General features: G+C 36.5%; 1 protein-coding gene across 6 annotated transcripts in view; it reads left to right on the top strand.

Annotated features, from left to right (window-relative positions):
- Positions 1-21,361, top strand: part of KIF3A (kinesin family member 3A) — an 89,900-nt gene that overhangs the window by 55,971 nt on the left and 12,568 nt on the right. For 4 of the 6 annotated variants that reach the window (XM_025293078.3, XM_025293083.3, XM_044947879.2 and 1 more), the window contains 5 exons: positions 9,824-9,963; positions 10,355-10,552; positions 11,275-11,449; positions 17,530-17,628; positions 19,273-19,344. In XM_025293078.3, coding sequence (XP_025148863.1) covers positions 9,824-9,963; positions 10,355-10,552; positions 11,275-11,449; positions 17,530-17,628; positions 19,273-19,344 — 684 coding nt within the window. The remainder of the gene's footprint in view (positions 1-9,823; positions 9,964-10,354; positions 10,553-11,274; positions 11,450-17,529; positions 17,629-19,272; positions 19,345-21,361) is intronic. The other 2 variants (XM_044947878.2, XM_044947877.2) reach the window with 1 other exon arrangement.

Raw genomic sequence — 21,361 nt, 5'->3', positions numbered from 1 at the left:
TTATACCCCAATTGACATCTTGCCTTAGTTTTGTTTTTCAGTTTGTGCTTTAGTTAGTTTTGTTCTGTGATGTTGGAGAAGACTCTTGAGAGTCCCTTGGACTGCAAGGAGATCAGTCTTGGGTGTTCATTGGAAGGATTGATGATGAAGCTGAAACTCCAGTACTTTGGCCACCTGATGTGAAGAGCTGACTCATTGGAAAAGACCCTGATGCTGGGAAAGATTGAGGGCAGGAGGAGAAGGGGACGAAAGAGGATGAGATGGTTGGATGGCATCACTGACTTGATGGACATGGGTTTGGGTGGACTCTGGGAGTTGGTGATGGACAGGGAGGCCCGGCGTGCTGTGGTTCATGGGGTTCCAAAGAGTCAGACACGACTGAGCAACTAAGCTGAACTGAGACATAATTTTTGGTTCCCTGGGTCAATCTATTGTACTTTATTTTTGTTGTACTGTTTTGATTTTGCTTACGGGTATATATGTAGATGTGTATATTCAGTCACACTTTTTATTGTTGTTATAAACCTCTGCATCTGTGTTGGGCTTTTGCAGTTCTGTGGAGTTTTCCTTTTTTCTTTCTTCTTCTGTTTTTTTTTTTTCTCTTTTTTACAATTTTAATTTTTTAAAACCTGTTATATTTTTTCTACATTTATTCCTTTGTTTCCCTTTCCCACTGTTCTTTTCCCCTTGCAGTTAATCTTTAATGTATATAAATCTTCTTCATCTGCCTCTATTTAACTTTGCGTATCTAGTCTTTCTATCTTTCCTTTCCTCTCAACATATTTGTTAGTTTTCTTTTCATTGTTTTATTCCCCACTTGCCACCTTGCCTTAGTTTTGTTTTCCAGTTTGTGCTTTAGTTAGTTTGTTCCTAACTGGTAAATATAATTTTTGATTTCCTTTGTTTGCTGGGTCAGTCTATTGTACTTGATTTTTGTTGGACTGTTTTGACTTTGCTTGTGGGTATATATGTATATGTGTATGTTCCATTATTGTAATTATTATTTGCCTGATTTTATAACTGCCATTTGTCTGGGGCTCATCTTTGGTTTCTCATTTTTAGATATTTGTTTTAATCTCACTTAATGCCATAACAAACCACTTGTGGAATCTTTGTTCCTGACCAGAAATCAAGCACTGAGCCTTTGGAGTGGGAGACCAAGACCCTAGACTACCAGAGAACTAACCCTTGGGGGTATCAAATAGTGAGAACTCACACAGAGGAAACCACTGGAATACAAGACCTGGCATCACGCACCCTGTGCAGGAACCCTCATTTAAACAACAAACCAAACAAAAATACAAACCCAATCATCAGCAGACAGGGTTACCACCTCACTCAGCCTGCAATGCATGAGACCTGGGTTCGATTCCTGGGTCGGAGAGATCCCCTGGAGAAGGAAATGGCAATCCACTCCAGCACCCTTGCCTGGAAAATCCCATGGACGGAGGAGCCTGATAGGCTACAGTCCATGGGGTCGCAAAGAGTTGGACACAACTGAGCGACTTCACTTCAGCCTTGCCAATCAGAGGAAAAACAAACAAACAAACAAAAACTCATAACAAATTTCACCCTATACAAAACTTACACAAACCACTGGACCAACCTTAGGAGGGCAGAAACCAAAAGGAAGAAAGAATTCAACCTTGAAGCCTGAGAAAAGGAGACCTCAAACACAATAAGTTAAAAAAAAAAATAATGAAAAGGCAGAGAAGTACTACACAAATGAAGGAACAAACTAGAAACACAGAAGTCCAAATAAATGGAGAGGAAATAGGCAAACTATCAGAAAAATAATTCAGAATAATGATAGTAAAGATGATCAAAAACCTTGAAAGAAAATGGAGAAAATGCAAGAAGCAATTAACAAAGACCTAGAATAATTAAAGAATAAACATGAAGAGACAACACAATTACTGAAATTAAAAATACTCTAGAAGGAATCAATAGCAGAATATCTGAAACAGAAGAACAAATCAGTGACCTGGAAGATAAAATGGTGGAAATAACTTCTGAAGAGCAGAATAAAGTAAAAAGAATGAAAAGAACTGCGGATAGTCTCAGAGACGTCTGGGACAATATCAAACACACCAACATTTGAATTTTAGGGGTCCCAGAAGAAGAGCAAAAGAAAGGATATGAAAAAATTTTTGAAGAGATTATAGCTGAAAATTTCCCCAACATGGAAAAGGAAATAGCCAATCAAGTACAAGAGGCACAAAGAGTCCTATACAGGATAAACCCAAGGAGAAACACCCCAAGACACATACCAATCAAACTAACAAAGACTAAACACAAAGAATATTGTAAGCAGCAAGGGAGAAGCAATATGTGACATACAAGGGAGACCTCATACGCTTCACAGCTGATCTTTCAGCAGAAACTCTGCAGGCCAGAAGAGAATGGTAGGATATATTTAAAGTACTGAAAGGGAAAAATCTACAACCAAGATTACTGTACCCAGCAAGGATCTCATTCAAAATTGATGGAGAAATCAAAAGCTTTTCAGACAAACAATAGTTAAGAGAATTCAGTACCACCAAACCAGCTTTACAACAAATGTTAAATGGACTTATATAGTCAAGAAATACAGAAGAAAAAAGATCTACAAAATCAATCCTAAACAATTAAGAAAATGGCAATAGGGACATATATATCAATAATTACTTTAAATGTAAATGGATTAAGTGCTCCAACCAAAAGACACAGACTGGCTGAATGGATAAAAACTTAAGACCCATGTATATGCTGTCTACAAGAAACCCACTTCAGACCTAAAGACACACAGACTGAAAGTGAGAGGATGGAAAAATATATTCCATGCAAATGGGAAGCAAAAGAAAGCTGGAGTAGCAGTCCTTTTATCAGACAAAATACACCTTAAAATAATGAAGATTACAAGAGATAAGGAAGGACACTACGTAATGATAAAGGAATCAATCCAAGAGGAAGACATAGCAATTGTAAATATCTATGCACCCAACATAGCATCTCAATACATAAGACACACTAACAGACCTAAAAAGAGTAATTGACTGTAACAAAATAATAGTAGGAGACTTGAACACCCTACTCACACCAATGGACTGATCATCAAAACAGAAAATTAATAAGGAAACAAAAGTCTTAAATAATGCATTAGATGAGATGGATCTCATAGATATCTTCAGGACATTCCATCCAAATGCAGAAGAATACACCTTCTCAAGTGCACATAGAATATTCTCCAGGATAGTCCACATCTTGGGTCACAAATCAAACCTCAGTAAATTTAAGAAAATTGAAATCATATCAAACATCTTCTCTGACCACAATGCTAAGAGACTAGATATCAATTACAAGGAAAAAAACTGTAAGAAACACAAACACATGGAGATTAAATAACACATTTCTAAATAACCAGCAAGTTACTGAAGAAATCAAAAGGGAAATCAAAAAATTTCTAGAAACAAATGACAATGAAAACCTGACAACTCAAAGCCTGTGGGATGCGGCAAAAGCAGTTCTAAGAGGGAAGTTTATAGCAATACAATCCTACCTCAAGAAACAAGAACATAGACTAGACAACCTAACTTTACCCCTAAAACAACTGGAAAAAGAACAAAAAACTCCCCCAAAATTAGTAGAAGGAAAGAAGTCATAAAGATCTGAGCAGAAATAAAAAAGAAATGAAAGACACAATAGTAAAGATTAATAAAACTAGAAGCTGGTTCTTTGAGAAGATAAAATTGACAAACCTTTAGCCAGACTCATCAAGAAAAAGAAGAATCAAATCAACAAAATTAGAAATGAAAAAGGAGAGGTTACAACAGACAGTGCAGAAATACAAAGGATTATAAGAGACTGTTATGAACAACTATATGGCAATAAAATGAATAATCTGGAAGAAAGGGACAGGTTCTTAGAAAAGTTCAATATTCCAAGATTGAACCAGGAAGAAATCGAAATTATGAACAACCCAATTATAAGCACTGAAATTGAAGCTGTGATAAAAAATCTCCCCAAAAACAAAAGCCCAGGACCAGATGGCTTCACAGGAGAATTCTATCAAACATTTAAAGAAGAGCTATTGCCTATCCTTCTAAAACTCTTTCAAGAAATTGCAGAGGAAGGAACACTTCCAAACTCATTCTACAAGGCCACTATCACCCTGATAGCAAAACCAGACAAAGACAACACCAAAAAAGAAAGCTGTAGGCCAATATCACTGATGAACATAGATGCAAGAATCCTCAACAGAATTTTAGCAAACAGAATTCATGAACACATCAGAAAGCTTATACAGAATGATCAAGTTGGGTTTATTCCAGGAATCCAAGGATTCTTCATTATATGCAAATCAATCAATGTGATATACCATATTAACAATTTGAAAGATAAAAACCATATTATAATCTGAATAGATGCAGAAAAAGCCTTTGACAAAATTCACCACCCATTTATGATTAAATCTTTTCCAGAAATGGGCATAGAAGGAACCTACCTTAACGTAGTAAAGGGCATATATGAGAAGCCTACAGCAGACATTATTCTCAATGGTGACAAACTGAAAGCATTCCCCTGAAGATCAGGAACAAGACAAAGGTGTCCAGTTTCACCACTGTTATTCAACATAGTTCTGGAAGTCCTAACTACAGCAATCAGAGGAGAAAAAAAAGGAATCCAGATTGGAAAAGAAAGAAGTAAAGGTCTCCCTGTGTGCAGATGACATGATACTGTACATAGAAAACCCTAAAGATAGTATCTGAAAATTACTAGAGCTCATTAGTAAATTTAGCAAAGTTGCAAGATACAACATCAATACACAGAAATCACTTACGTTTCTATATACTACCAATGAAAAACCAGAGAAATTAAGGAATCAATCCCATTCACCATTGCAACAAAAAGTATTAAATATGTAGGAATAAACTTACCTAAGGAGATAAAAGAACTGTATACAGAAAATTATAAGATGCTGATCAGATCAGATCAGTTGCTCAGTCGTGTCCGACTCTTTGCGACCCCATGAATCGCAGCATGCCAGGCCTCCCTGTCCGTCACCAACTCCTGGAGTTCACTGAGATTCACATCCGTCGAGTCAGTGATGCCATCCAGCCATCTCATCCTCTGTCGTCCCCTTCTCCTCTTGCCCCCAATCCCTTCCAGCATCAGAGTCTTTTCCAATGAGTCAACTCTTCGCCTGAGGTGGCCAAAGTACTGGAGTTTCAGCTTTAGCATCATTCCTTCCAAAGAAATCCCAGGGCTGATCTCCTTCAGAATGGACTGGTTGGTGACGCTGATGAAAAAAATCAAAGACAACATAAACAGATGGAGAGAGATTCCATGTTCCTGGGTAGGAAGAATCAATATTGTGATAATGACTATACTGCCAAATGCAATCTACAGATTCAGTGCAATCCCTCTCAAATTACCAATGGCATTTTTCAGAGAACTAGAACAAAAAATTTCACAGTTCATATGGAAACACAAAAGACCCCAAATAGCCAAAGCAGTCTTGAGAAAGAAGAATGGAGCTGGAGGAATCAACCTTCCTGACTTCAGATTATGCTACAAAGCTACAGTCATCAAGACAGTACTGGAACAAAAACAGAAATACAGACCAATGGAACAAGATAGAAAGCCTAGAAATAAACCCATGCACCTGTGGGTACCTTATTTTTGACAAAGGAGGCAAGAATATACAATGGGGCAAAGGCAACCTCTTTGATAAATGGTGCTGGGAAAACTGGACAGCTGCATATCAAAGAATGAAATTAGAACACTTCCTAACACCATACACAAAGATAAACTCAAAATGGATTAAAGACCTAAATGTAAGACCAGAAACTATAAAACTCTTAGAGGAAAACATAGGCAGAACACTTGATGACGTAAAGCAAGATCCTCTATGACCCACCTCCTAGAGTAAGGGAAATAAAAACTAAAGTAAATAAGTGGGGCCTGATTAAACTTAAAAGCTTTTGCACAGCAAAGGAAAGTATAAGCAAGGTGAAAAGACAACCCTCAGAATGGGAGAAAGTAATAGCACATGAAACAACTGACAAAGGATTAATTTCCAAAATATAGAAGCAGCTCATACAACTCAATGCTAGAAACTTAAACAACCCAATCAAAAAGTGGGCAAAACACCTAAACAGCCATTTCTCCAAAGAAGACATACAGAAGGCGAACAAACACATGAAAAGATGCTCAACATCGCTCATTATTAGAGAAATGCAGATCAAAACCACAATGAAATATCACCTCTCACCAGTCAGAATGGTCATCATCAAAAAATCTACAAACAATAAATGCTGGAGAGGGTGTGCAGAAAACGGAACGCTCTTGCACTGTTGGTGGGAATGTAAATTGATACAGCCCCTATGGAAGATGGCATGGAGATTCCTTAAAAACCTGGGAATAAAACCACCATATGACCCAGCAATCCCACTCCTAGGCATATACCCTGAGGAAACCAGGGTTGAAAAAGACACATGTATCCCATTGTTCATTGCAGCACTATTTACAATAGCTAGAACATGGAAGCAAGCTAGATGCCCATCAACAGATGAATGGATAAAGAAGTTGTGGTATATATACCCAATGGAATATTACTCAGCCATAAAAATGAACACATTTGAGTTAGTTCTGATGAGGTGGATGAACCTAGAACCTATTATACAGAGTGAAGTGAGTCAGAAAGAGAAAGATAAAAATCGTATTCTAATGCACATATATGGAATCTAGAAAAATGGTACTGAGGAATTTATTTACAGGGCAGAGCTGGGAATACCAGACCACCTGATCTGCCTCTTGAGAAATCTGTATGCAGGTCAGGAAGCAACAGTTAGAACTGGACATGGAACAACAGACTGGTTCCAAATAGGAAAAGGAGTACGTCAAGGCTATATATTGTCACCCTGCTTATTTAACTTATATGCAGAGTACATCATGAGAAATGCTGGGCTGGAAGAAGCACAAGCTGGAATCATTGCCAGGAGAAATATCAATAACCTCAGATATGCAGATGACACCACCCTGATGGCAGAAAGTGAAGAGGAACTAAAAAGCCTCTTGATGAAAGGGAAAAAGCTCTGAGAGTGAAAAAGTTGGCTTAAAACTCAACATTCAAAAAAATGAAAATCATGGCATCCGGTCCCATCACTTGATGGCAAATAAATGGGGAAACAATGAAAACAGTGGCAGACTTTATTCTTGGGCTCCAGAATCACTGCAGATGGTGACTGCAGCCATGAAATTAAAAGACGCTTACTCCTTGGAAGAAAAGTTATAATCAACCTAGACAAAGCAAGGTGTTACCTGGTCGAGAAAGGTCTGTTTAGTCAAAGCTATGTATTTTCCAGTAGTTATGTATGGATGTGGGAGTTGGACCATAAAAAAAGCTGAGCACTGAAGAATTGATGCTTTTGAACTGTGGTGTTGGAGAAGACTCTTGGGAGTCCCTTGGACTCCAAGGAGATCCAACCAGTCCATCCTAAAGGAGATTAGTCCTGGGTATTCATTGGAAGGACTGATGATGAAGCTGAAACTCCAATACTTTGGCTACCTGATGTGACAAATTGGAAAAGACCCTGATGCTCGGAAAGATTGAAGGCAGGAAGAGAAGGGGACGACAGAGGATGAGATGGTTGGATGGCATCACCAGCTTGATGTACATGAGTTTGAGCAAGCTCTGGGAGTTGGTGATGGACAGGGAAACCTGGCGTGCTGCATTCCATAGGGTCACAAAGAGTCGAACATGACTGAGTGACTGAACTGAATTGACGCTGTGGAAATAATGTATAGTGTGTTTCTTCTGATTAGATAGGTTGAAGTGATGTCAGATTGATTTGTTTTTTTAATATCTTGTGGAAAAATTCATAAATTTGATTTTTAAAAATTCATGATTTGAGAGAAAATGGGAAAAGATTATGTATGAGGAGTCACAAATCCTTGCATTTTCCCTCACTGATTTCCATTTACCTTCTTTCATTGAGCTTTACTTTTCCTTATCTATGCAATTTACATTCTAGTTCTCTGGCTTCTAATATAGCTATTTGCTGATAAACAGTACCCTTTTAGTGTTTAAATTCTAAAATCACAGCTGGCCTGTACATTGAATATATAGTAGGAAAATAATTTTGGTGTTGGATGAAATTAACATATTGCTTTTAAAATACTTTGAAATTTAAGGAAAAAACCCATATATGCCCATTGTGAAAAACAAAGCATTTATTTATTTATTTATTTTACTTTACAATATTGTATTTGTTTTGCCATACATTGACATGAATCTACCATGGGTGTACATGTGTTCCCCATCCTGAACCCCCCTCCCACCTCCCTCCCCATCCCATCCCTCTGGGTCATCCCAGTGCACCAGCCCCGAGCATCCTGTATCATGCATCGAACCTGGACTGGCGATTCGATTCACATATGATAATTTACATGTTTCAATGCCATTCTCCCATATCATCCTGCCCTTGCCCTCTCCCACAGAGTCCAAAAGACTGTTCGATACATCTGTGTCTCTTTTGCTGTCTCGCATACAGGGTTATTGTTACCATCTTTCTAAATTCCATATATATGTATAAGTGTACTGTATTGGTGTTCTTCATTCTGGCTTACTTCACTCTGTATAATAGGCTCCAGATTCATCCACCTCATTAGAACCGATTCAAATGCATTCTTTTTAATGGCTGAGTAATACCCCATTGGAGAAGGCAGTGGCACCCCACTCCAGTACTCTTGCCTGGAAAATCCCATGGACGGAGGAGCCTGGTGGGCTGCAGTCCATGGGGTCGCTAAGAGTCGGACATGACTGAGCGACTTCACTTTCACTTTTTACTTTCATGCATTGGAGAAGGAAATGGCAACCCACTCCAGTGTTGTTGCCTGGAGAATCCCAGGGACGGGGGAGCCTGGTGGGCTGCCGTCTATGGGGTCGCACAGAGTCGGACACTACTGAAGTGACTTAGCAGCAATACCCCATTGTGTATATTTACCACAGCTTTCTTATCCATTCGTCTGCTGATGGACATCTAGGTTGCTTCCGTGTCCTGGCTAGTATAAACAGTGCTGCGATGAACATTGGGGTTCTCCTGTCTCTTTGAATTCTGGTTTCCTCAGTGTATATGCCCAGCAGTGGGATTGCTGGGTCATATGGAAAGCATCTTTTTGTTTGCACAATATATTCATGTAAAACATTTATACACACTCAAATTCTTAGCATACTTTGAATGGATGCTTTTGTTTTACAGAAATGGGATTATACTCTGTACTCCTAACTTTTTTCTCTCTAGTTCATATGTTTTGGGTATCTTTCCATGTCATTAAGATCTACCTTATTTTTTTAAGAGACTGCTTCATAATGCATAGTGTGACTATTCTATTAACATAATTGATTAACTGCTGCCCTATTGATTGTTTTTGATGTCTTGCTGTTGCAAACGGTTTTACTGACGATTTTTGTTACCATCTAATGTACATATGAAAGTATTCCTGTGATTGTTTCCCAGAATATAATACCTTTTAGAGACAGCTGAAACAGAAGTTTATTTTTTGAACTATTTAACATATATTTTAAAGTCAGTTAATTTTTTAAGCCAGTAATACTTGAAATTAAGTATTTTGTCCTAAAAGTACCTCTTTAATGTGAAAAAATTGTTTTTTTGTTTCCAACATAAATGTCAGAAATTTCATAGCTAAATACACCTAAGCTTTTGTGTCTTAACCATGTTCTCTGGCTTTTGGCTGTGATGAAATTTAGTATTTTGGATATTATTTTTAGAGGCACTCCCTGTTGTTAATAGTTTTAAAGACTTTCCTTCCTTTATTCAAGGTTCTGTTGGTGCAACTAATATGAATGAACATAGTTCCCGTTCCCATGCCATCTTTACAATCACAATAGAATGCAGTGAGAAAGGTGTTGATGGTAACATACATGTCAGGATGGGGAAGCTTCATCTTGTAGATCTTGCTGTAAGTAAGGGGATGCTAGTTAAGAATAACTCTTGTAGTTTCTTTTTATTTTATAAATGAGTAATAACTCAAGTGAAAAGGAGTGATTTTATATATATATATATGTTTTATATGTGTGTTTAACTTACTATTAATTATGGACTGTTTCTAACCTATACAAAGAATAGTATAATTTTCCATGTACTCATCACCCAATTTTAATAGTTATCAGTTCATGTCCAATTCTATTTCTTCTCTACCCTCAGCCACTTCTTCCCTTCCAGTATTATTTTGAAGTGAATTCCAGATACCATATTAGAGTTTTTACTGTTAATATACTTTTTTTTAACTTTGGGAAGAATATTCTGTATTTTTTTGTTTTAGCTTTACTTCTGTCTCTGTTTATTGCTAGGGTTCAGAAAGACAAGCAAAAACTGGAGCTACTGGACAGCGCCTAAAAGAAGCTACAAAAATCAATCTTTCGCTTTCCACCCTTGGTAATGTTATTTCTGCCTTGGTTGATGGAAAAAGCACTCATGTACCTTATCGTAACTCTAAATTGACTCGTCTTCTTCAGGATTCCTTAGGAGGAAATTCAAAAACCATGATGGTAAGACTTAATTGGTTGTTTAGTACCATCAGGAAAATTTTAAGATTCTGATTTATGCCAGCAATTGATATTCATAACATTTTAAAAACTATCGATTATTTCACTTTTTAAAATTTGTGGTTATTTTGACTCATTGGAAAAGACTCTGATGCTGGGAGGGATTGGGGGCAGGAGGAGAAGGGGACGACAGAGGATGAGATGGCTGGATGGCATCACTGACTCGATGGACGCGAGTCTGAGTGAACTCCGGGAGTTGGTGATGGACAGGGAGGCCTGGGGTGCTGCGATTCATGGGGTCGCGAAGAGTCGGACACGACTGAGCGACTGAACTGAATTGAACTTTCTAGCACACCATGTGTGCTAGCCTATAATTGGATTGTTTGGAAACCCATGGGGTGATGCCCTCTTTTTCACAGGCAGAGTGGAAATATGTTCCAGAATTCTTTGATATATTCATAATGGTAGTAATTTTAAGTGTGTTGGAACTTCCCTGGTAGTCCAGTGAGTGATTAAGCTTCCACTGTAGGGGATGCTGCAGTTTCCATCCCTGGTCAGGGAACTAAGATCATGCATGCCATGCAGCATGGCCAAAATATAAATAAATTTAAAAAATTAAAATAATAAAAATAATATTATAAATATTATTTATTTATAAAAATAAATTAAAGTTTTAAAACTGTATCACATGTACAGCAAAATGTTTTGTGTTCCTAATTCAACAGTGTGCAAATATTGGGCCAGCAGATTACAATTATGATGAAACCATCAGTACATTGCGGTATGCTAATCGTGCTAAGAATATTAAAAATAAAGCTAGAATTAATGAAGATCCAAAGGATGCTTTGCTTCGTCAGTTTCAGAAGGAAATAGAAGAACTGAAAAAAAAGCTTGAAGAAGGTAACGTTTTCCTGAGAATATTAATCTTAATGTTGGTTAAAAATGTGTTTTTAAGCAATAAGTGTTCTAATAAAACCACCCCTTAAGAACTCTCTGAACCTCTGATATTGATGTTTAAGGGAATATTTTTGCAAAGTAACTTGCTACTTACATTATTAAGCATTTTCACAACAAGCTCAAGTAAAATTATGTAATATTTGTGTAGTGATTTAAAAATTCATTTGATTTAAACCTCCATCTCAGTCCTCATGATCTTTTGTAAAGATTTCATATGACCACTTATTAAACAAGGAATTTTTGATTCTCTCTCTATGAGTGAGTTCTACCATACATGTAATTAGTTATGACCAGAGTTCTTTGTAATAGATCCCAGGCACTATTACTTGAAGTAAATAAAGCAATTACAGAGTTATGGGTAAACATTGTTTGTTGTTTGTTGTTGTTGTTCATTTGCCAAGTTGCATTCCACTCCTTGCAGCCCCATGAACTGCAGCACACCAGGCTTCTCTGTCCACTGTCTCCTGGAGTTTCCTCAAATTCATGGCCACTGAGTCAGTGATGCTATCTAACCATCTCATCCTCTGCTGCCCCCTTCAGTCTTTCCCAGCATCAGGGTCTTTTCCAATGAGTTGGCTCTTTACATCAGTTGGCCAAATTATTGGAGCTTCAGCGTCAGACCTTCCAATGAGTATTAAGGGTTCGTTTCCTTTAAGATTGACTGGTTTGATCTCCTTGCAGTCCAGGGTCCTCTCAAGAGTCTTCTCCAGCACCACAATTCAAAAGCATCAGTTCTTGGGCACTCAGCCTTCTTTATGGTCCAACTGTCACATCCATACAGGACTGCTGGAAAAACCATAGCTTTGACTATGTGGAACTTGGTTGGCAAAGTGATACCTCTGCTTTTGTATCTCTGCTTTTTCATACGCTGTCTAGATTTGTCATAGCTTTCCTTCCAAGGAGCAAGTGTCTTTTAATTTCATGGCTATAGTCACCATCTACAGTGATTTTGGAATCCAAGAAAATAAAATTTGTCACTGTTTCTACTTTTCCCTTCTATTTGTCTTAAAGTGATGGGACCAGATGCCATGATCTTAGTTCTTTTAATGTTGAATTTTAAGTCAGCTTTTTCACTCTCCTCTTTCACCATCATCAACAGGCTCTTTAGTTCCTCTTCACTTTCTGCCATTAGAGTGGTATCATCTGCATATCTGAGGTTGTTGATACTTCTCCCAGCAATCTTTATTCGAGCTTGTGATTCATCCAGCCCAGCATTTCTCATGATATACTCTGCATAGAAGTTAAATAAACAGAGTGACAATATACAGCCTTGTTGTACTTCCTTCCCAGTTTTGAACCAGTCAGTTGTTCTGGTTCTGTTTCTTCTTGACCTGCATCCAAGTTTCTCAGGAGGCAGGTAAGGTGGTCTGGTATTCCCATCTCTTTAAGAATTTTCCACAGTTGTGATCCACACAAAGGCTCTAACATAATTGGTGCATTGACTGCTCATGGAAACCCAGTTTACTATAAGTAAAAATTGATTGCATGGCCTTGAAAATATGCTTTCATATTTAAATTTGAACATGAGATTCTATTTTGGAAATCCTTTTCTAATATGATATAATGTTAGACGTTTAGAAAATTTGAAGACCTCATCATGAGGGTGAGAAATTTACCAACCATTGTTAGGTGGTCAGTAACTCCCTGAATCTTAATGCTATGAACTAGCTGGCACAGGGCTCCGTTGCATACCTGGTGAATAAAGGGCTTTGAAATTGCCTTTCTCCAGTCTACGGGGAAACTGGTTAAATCAGATGTAAAATCCAGATCCAGACATCACAAACATTTGAAGAAGGTGCTGATTCAGTAAATTTGAGTAAGATTTTTGAGGAAGAGCTATAATTTAGCTGCCTCTTAGATAATGAAATTTGGTATTTTAACTGTGACCACTAGGTGGTATTTATAGTCAGTATGTTTCAAAGATGTAAAATTTCTTAGATTTGTTAGTATTGAGTTCATACCTTTATATTTCTGACCCAGTTTTTACATTTTAAAAATTGTGGTAAAATATATAATACATAAAATTTACCATTTTAACTATTTTTATGTTAAGTTTATGTTAATGTGCTTAAGTACATTGGCATTGTTCTTCAGCTGTCACCACCATCCATCTCCAGGACTTTTTAATAATCCCAAAATGAACCTCTCTCTGTACCCATTAAATGCTAAATCCCCATCCCTCTCTCTCCCTCAATCCCTGGTAACCATTATTCTACTTTCTGTCTCTATGAATTTGACTATTCTAAGTACCCCATATAAGTAGAATCATACAATATGTCTCCTGTTGTGTCTGGCTTATTTTACTAAGCATAAGGTCCTCAGTAGTCGTCCATATTGTGGCATGAGTCAGAATTTTCTTCCATGTTTCTTTTTATCCTTTCATCTGTTAATGTATACTTGTGTTGTTTCTACCTTCTGACTATTGGGAATAATGCTGTTATGAATGTGGATGTACAAATACCTGTTCGAGTCCTTGCTTTCAGTTCTTTTGGATATATATCCAGAGGTGAAGTTGCTAGATATTTGGTAATGCTAACTTTATTTTTAATAAACTTCATTTTATTTACACTCTTAGGACATTTCTTATAATCCAGTTAATAGAGTTGATCATAGGAGTAATCTAAAAATAGGCAAAACTATTAAAAGAATAACTTTTTAACTTTTATTTCAAAATAATTTTAGGTTTATAGAAAACTCACAGTATAGCAAGGAGAGTTCCTATGTACCTATTACCCAGCTTCTCCTGATGTTAACATCTTACATTATTACACCAGGAAATTTACAGTGATAGAAACTTATTAATTAATCCATAGATTCTTACTAGAATTTTGACAGTTTTCTCTTCAGTACCCTTTTTTTTGTAGTTCAGGATCCAGTTATAGATCATGCATTGCATTTACTGATAGTTGTCATGTCTGTTTAATTTCCTTCAGTCTCTAATTCCTCAGTCTTTGTAATCATGACATTTTTGAAGAGTATTGGTCATATATTTGTAGAATGTTCCTCAATTTGAATTTATCTGTAGTTTTCTCATAATTATTCTGCAAATTTTCACCACTGAAAGATTCCTTGGAGAAGGGAAAGGCTACGCACTCTAGTATTGTGGCCTGGAGAATTCCATGGACTGTATAGTCCATGGGGTTGCAAAGAGTGAGACACAACTGAGTGACTTTCACTTTCACTTATCATAATTATTCTGCAGATTTTCTCCACTGTAAATTTATTTTATTATTTCCTTTGTAATCAATTTATATCTTGTGGAGATATACTTTGACACTATACAAAACTTCTGTTTCTCATCATACTTTTCTTCCCCTAATTTTAGCATCCAACAGTAGTTCTGTGGATTTGCTCAGTGATAATGTTTTCTTCCCATTTTTCTTTCTAATGTTTAGTGTTCTGAATTTTAGTGTAAGGAAAATCAGTCTCCTCTCCCCTATTTGTTTAAGTATTTTTTAATGTCAGTATGGACTCATGGATATTTATTTTAGTCTGTGGGTTTATAATACAATAATATTATTTATATTACTGTTCAAATTGTTCCAGCTTTGGCCATTAGGAGATCTTTCAGGGTAGTTCCTGTATCCTTTCAGCATGCTCTCACCAGTTTGTTTGCTTATCACTTCCTCATTTTCTGGCACCACAGATGTTTGGGGCTCATTTTTATATTTTTCTTACCTTGTTCTTAAAATCATCTGTTTCTCCCTGGTTCCTTTCATTGGAGAATGGTATTTAGAAACCAAGATTTAGGCATTAGGTGTACTCATTGCTGCCAGGGTGTCATTGTTTCTGGACCTGAAGAAATATATGTTTAATGAATTTCTTCTCCCAAGACTCTGAATTCTTTCCACTTTTTGTTTTTTAGGTTCAACTATTCTGAAGGAGATCAGCCCTAGGATTTCTTTGGAAGGAATGATGCTAAAGCTGAAACTCCAGTACTTTGGCCACCTCATGCGAAGAGTTGACTCATTGGAAAAGACTCTGATGCTGGGAGGGATTGGGGGCAGGAGGAGAAGGGGACGACAGAGGATGAGATGGCTGGATGGCATCACTGACTCGATGGACGTGAGTCTGAGTGAACTCCGGGAGTTGGTGATGGACAGGGAGGCCTGGCGTGCTGCGATTCATGGGGTCACAAAGAGTCGGACACGACTGAGCGACTGATCTGATCTGATCTGATTATGATTAGTATACATTTTACTCCCTCCCACCCAGTTATTTTTATTTTCCTAGACATTTCATATGTGGACAGTGGTAATTTCAAGTAACTACTTTGAAGGTGCCATAGTACTGATTTGCATTAATATTAGCTTTGTAATTTCCTTTTTAAAAATTTTTTTTAGATTAACATATTTGTTGTACAAATAAGCCCTTCTTCTATTACTTGATGCGATATAGTCCTAAAATTGGGATCGTGTGTTAGATGATAGTTGTATGGCTCTTAAAATATAAAAAGGTTGAATAAATTATTTAAAATCTTAGAGATTTTCCTGGTGGTCCAGTGGATAAGACTCCATGCTCTCAATTCAAGGGACCCAAGTTCGATATCTGATCTGGGAACTAAGATCCCACGTACCGCAACTAAGCCTGTGCGCCATAACTACAGAGCCCACGTGCTCTAGAGCCTGCCAGCTGCAACTGGAGAAGCCTGCACCTAGTAATGAAGACCCAGTGCAGCCCAAAAATAAAGAAGCAAAAGAAATGAGCCAATGAGATGTGGCATTTATAAAAATAAATAAATGAAATCTTAAACAGAAAACTGAGGAAAAAATGCTTTCCAAAAGTGATCAAATTTTTCAAACATTGAAATAATACCTCTAACATGTAACATTTAAAACTGTAAACTAATCACTTTAAAGTTTAAATAGGTCAAAGTCTTAAATTCTCTTTCAGTTCAGTTCAGTCCAGTTACTCAGTCATGTCCTACTCTTTGCGACCCCATGAATTGCAGCACACCAGGCCTCCCTGTCCATCACCATCTCCCGGAGTTCACTCAAACTCACGTCCGTCGAGTTGGTGATGCCATCCAGCCATCTCATCCTCTGTCGTCCTCTTCTCCTCCTGCCCCCAATCCTTCCCAGCATCATAGTCTTTTTAAAGTTTAAATAGGTCAAAGTTAGGGTTGGGGTTGGGGTTAGGGTTAGGGTTAACTCACTTTTTCCAGTGAGTCAGCTCTTCACATGAGGTAGCCAAAGTACTGGAGTTTCAGCTTGAGCATCATTCCTTCCAAAGAACACCCAGGGCTGATCTTCAGAATGGACTGGCTGGATCTCCTTGCAGTCCAAGGGACTCTCAAGAGTCTTCTCCAACACCACAGTTCAAAAGCATCAATTCTTTGGCGCTCAGCTTTCTTCACAGTCCAACTCGCACATCCATACATGACCACAGGAAAAACCATAGCCTTGACTAGATGGACCTTTGTAGGCAATGTAATGTCTCTGCTTTTCAATATGCTATCTAGGTTGGTCATAACTTTTCTTCAAGGAGTAAGCGTTTTTTAATTTCATGGCTGCAGTCACCATCTGTAGTGATTTTGGAGCCCCCAAAAATAAAGTCTGCCACTGTTTCCCCATCTATTTCCCATGAAGTGATGGGACCGAATGCCATGATCTTCGTTTTCTGAGTGTTGAGCTTTAAGCCAACTTTTTCACTCTCCTCTTTCACTTTCATCAAGAGGCTTTTGAGTTTCTCTTCACTTTCTGCCGTAAGGGTGGTGTCATCTGCATATCTGAGGTTATTGATATTTCTCCCGGCAATCTTGATTCCAGCTTGTGTTTCTTCCAGCCCAGCGTTTCTCATGGTGTACTCTGCATATAAGTTCTCTTTAGGAACTTTAAAAATAAAACCTCTGTGTATATCATATCTATTTCTGAGGCTAACATATCTGATATACTCTCTAGGAATATTAAAATAAGGTTTGTTTCGGGCACAAAAACTTAATGAAGAAAGTTGATATAGGCGTTTCCTGAATAGGCAGTGACCTGGTACAGAATAAATATCATTGTATTAAATTTCTGTTCAAGGGGAAGAAATATCAGGCTCTGATACCAGCGGTTCAGAGGAAGAGGATGATGAAGAGGGTGAGGTTGGAGAAGATGGAGAGAAAAGGAAAAAAAGAAGGAGTAAGTTCATTTCAGTGTTCTAGAAATTAAATGAAATTGCTGCCTAATGATGGTTTAACATTTCTAAGGCTGTTGAGTACATGCTTTTTATTTTGCTATTTTTTTATTGTGGTAGCAATTTGAACAGAGGATTTGCTATATACCTGGTTAACTTTGCATTATTTTTTCCTCCTATACTGATCTGTTATTTCTAGATGAATCAGCATACAGTATGTTCTAGTTTTTTATACTACTTAGAATTATAAAAATCTGTGATAGTGGATATTCCATTTTTTAATTTCATGTGGGATTTTAATGTGGGGACTTTATCTGTGTTAGGGATCTGAATATTTTAGAAAGTTAAGATAATGTGAATTTTTTTCAAATATGATTAAGCTTTAAAAGTCATTGAATTTTTAGTAAATTTGTAGAAGGATTCTATTATATAATAGCATGTAAAATGTATTTTCTTTATAAAATGTACTGATCTGTTAACACAGTGTTCGTTTCCAAGTATCAATTAAAACTGTATATTGTGATAAAGATATAGATGACAGTGCAAAAGAAAGACAAACATTATAATGGCCTACATTTCAGATCTTTCTGTCTGAGTATTTATTTCAGAACTCTCTTCCATTAATGTGGATCATTGTTTTCAAGCTGGTGCATATTTTGCTTGTCTTAGTAAGATGTTCTTGCTGAAAATAACTCATCACTGTTTGATCAGGTGTCCCAAATTTAAAAGCCATAGGGAGTCCTTCAAAAGGCAGGAAAAATATAATTTAGAGCAAGAGTTGGCAAGTAGTCTGCTGACCAAAATCAGCCCACCACCTGTTTTTGTAAATATAGTTTATTCAGCAACCATGTTCATTTGTTTACATACAGTCTACCGCTGTCTTCACATGTGTCTGTATGGCCTGTGAAGCCTAAAGCACTTATCTTCTGTCCCTTTACAGCAAGTGTTTACTGACCCTTGATTTAGAGAAATGGTTTTGTGTCCATACATATTTTTTCAGAGTAAGCTATTCAAAGCTAAAACAGATAATAGATTTGTTTAAAAATGAAAATTTGAATTTAGAAAAATGCCATTGCTTACTTACTATATTAAAATATTTAATAGTAACGTCTTCCTTCAAGGCTTAGAAATTTCCAAAATTTCAGTAAGCCTTCTAAAGTTTTTCTGTGAAACTTTAAACATGTATATCTGATAGTTTGATGTTTTGGAGATTAAAGAGTGAAATTAGAGACATACCCAAACTGTTTGTGTTAAAGGGTAATTTATCATTCCTATAACTTTAATTGTGCATGACTTTTAAGCTCAGTTTTGTTAGTTTATCAACGTAAATGGTTTAAATAGACTTACTTGTCACCAAGTGACTTATTTTTTATTCTTGTCATTCCAAACCTCTGAATTACTATACTTTAAGTGAATAGTGAGGTTTGCCTACAGTGGATACTTAAAGGAATACAGTTTCTAATTCCCCTGTATCGCTTTGTAATTAGAGAATACTATATAGACTGCCAAGACTGATTTTAAGGGAAAGTAAGTTTTGGTTCTTTAATACAAAACTTGATTGTCCTTTAAAATTCTTTCTCTGTGTATGTGTTCATTTTCTTGTTTCCTCTTTCTTTGGTTCCCGTTGGGCTCATTTCTTTGTCTTCCAGGCAGTAGCAGCAGCAGTAGTTCAGACTCCACATGTTCTGTCATAGAGAAACCTCTGGATAAGTTCTTGCCTAGTGAGTGGTAGCTCTTAAATTCTCTAACAGAGCTTTGGCTTTTCCATAACTCATGGGCTTCATTTGAGAAATGCTGCACCGCTCCCTGTCATGACTTAAAGAATACATGTTGGACTTCTCAGTAAAACAAAGCATGTGGTGATTTTTCCTCCCTTCTTCATTGCTTCCAGTTAACCATAATTGTTAAAACATATGCTTAAGCTTATGTTTGAGACAATGGAAGAGAGATTCATGCTTTTGCAGTTGAGATAATGTAAAGAGAGCTAGTAAGCTGTATAGGAGAATAACTCTTAAGGTTCCTTTTCATGTTTTGTCATACTCCTAGTCAGTGTAAAGGACCTATCTATAATAACAAAATTCTGAATTTCATAAGGTACACATTATGTTTGGAAGTACAGTGGTGCCAATTATAACATATCTTGTAGTTTAAAAGATTTTATGCTTTGGCGTCCTATTCTTAGGGGTCACTTAAGACCAAAAGCTCCCAAATAAAGAAAAATGTAAAGTTTGAAGCAAGTAAAAATAAATTGAATGGTATTTTATATCAAATAACCATTTATCTCTATTTCTAAATGACCTGATTGATTTTAAGAAACTTTCTATGTTATGATTAGAGAATTCAGATCCACAAGAAATTGTGCAGGATCTGTCTTGACTTATTTCAAATCTAAAGCTTTTTCTTAAACCATGATTTTGATAATTTTGAAAAGTATTATTAATTTTATTTATATTTTAGTTTCAGAAGAAAAGAGAATTGATGCTTTCTTGTACTAGCTTGCAGCTTACTGCTTTTTAAAGCATTATCTATATATTCTTACCTTTCCAAAACTAATAACAAAAGCATTTGGTTGTTGTTCTCATGCTTTTAGCTTTCTAGAGGAAGAATTCTGAGAATATTAGGAATTATTTTCTCTATTGTCCTTATATTTTTTCAAGACAGTTAATTTCATAAGCTAACTCAAAAGACATGACATTGCTTTAGAAACCATATAGAAGTCTCATTTTGTATTATAAATTGCTAAATGTAAGAAAATATCTGAGTGAGAGGTATTATAATTTAATTTTCTGTTTTAAAATTTTACTTTAATTCTTAAAAGGTATTTACATGAAAATTGGTTATGAAATGAATTGTAGTTCAAGCAGTTTTAGTTACTCTTTGTGTACCTAGTGTATAATGTTAAGTTCTTTTGTTGCACTGTGGGTGTGTTGATGACGTGGAAAGATGGTTGCCCCAGCATGTGGTTGCTGTGTGTAACTTGTATGTACCTTCCTTTTTAAAAATATGAATGGCCCTTTTTTTTTAGGTGTTGTTTGCTTGAATCATCAATTGATCATTTACTTCTATAGAATCATTATAATTACTCTTAACAGTCTACTAATAGATTGAATGCAAGTTTGTTACTGTACAGGTGTACTTCACTTTATGCAATAAGCATTTCTTGAAAATGCTTATAAATCAAGTTGGGAAATCAGTTGTATTGGGAGGATTGCTGTCTTTAAAAATTCTTTATTAAGTGCTTCTGTTAGTTACATGATCACTGCAAATTTCTCTAGTTTATTTGTTTAGTTGGTTGAAGGTTTTGCGTTCGATTTTCTTAAAGGGGGGCACACCTGTAATGTATCCTTATTAGAGGTCATTGAATTGGGAAATTTTGAAAATGGACAGTGTGACTTCTGCTACTTTTAACTTACTAATTTTTAAAATTGGCTTTATTTCCTGTTTTGCTCTTTATATTACTTGCCAGGTCTTAGCAGGTTCCCAATTCCATGTCCTCCATTTGTTGCTCAACTGTTACATTTGCAAGTTTGGGAGTCAAGGTTGATTAGAAATATGATTAAATTAATCTTACTGTCCTTGCTTAAATTATCATCTCTGATTATGTTGAATATACTTTTCTTTTTGCATAAAACTGATCTATTTCAGTTTGTATAATGATTGTACTCCTATACTTATACTATAAATAAATGCTATAATACATTTTTCTTTGTTTTATAAAAGAAATAATGTTTTTTTCTT

Source organism: Bubalus bubalis, chromosome 9 (assembly GCF_019923935.1).
Source record: "Bubalus bubalis isolate 160015118507 breed Murrah chromosome 9, NDDB_SH_1, whole genome shotgun sequence".
In the NCBI taxonomy this organism is placed as follows: domain Eukaryota; kingdom Metazoa; phylum Chordata; class Mammalia; order Artiodactyla; family Bovidae; genus Bubalus; species Bubalus bubalis.
The sequence above is the reverse complement of the archived record's forward strand: the minus strand, read 5'-3'. Positions and strand labels throughout refer to the sequence as shown.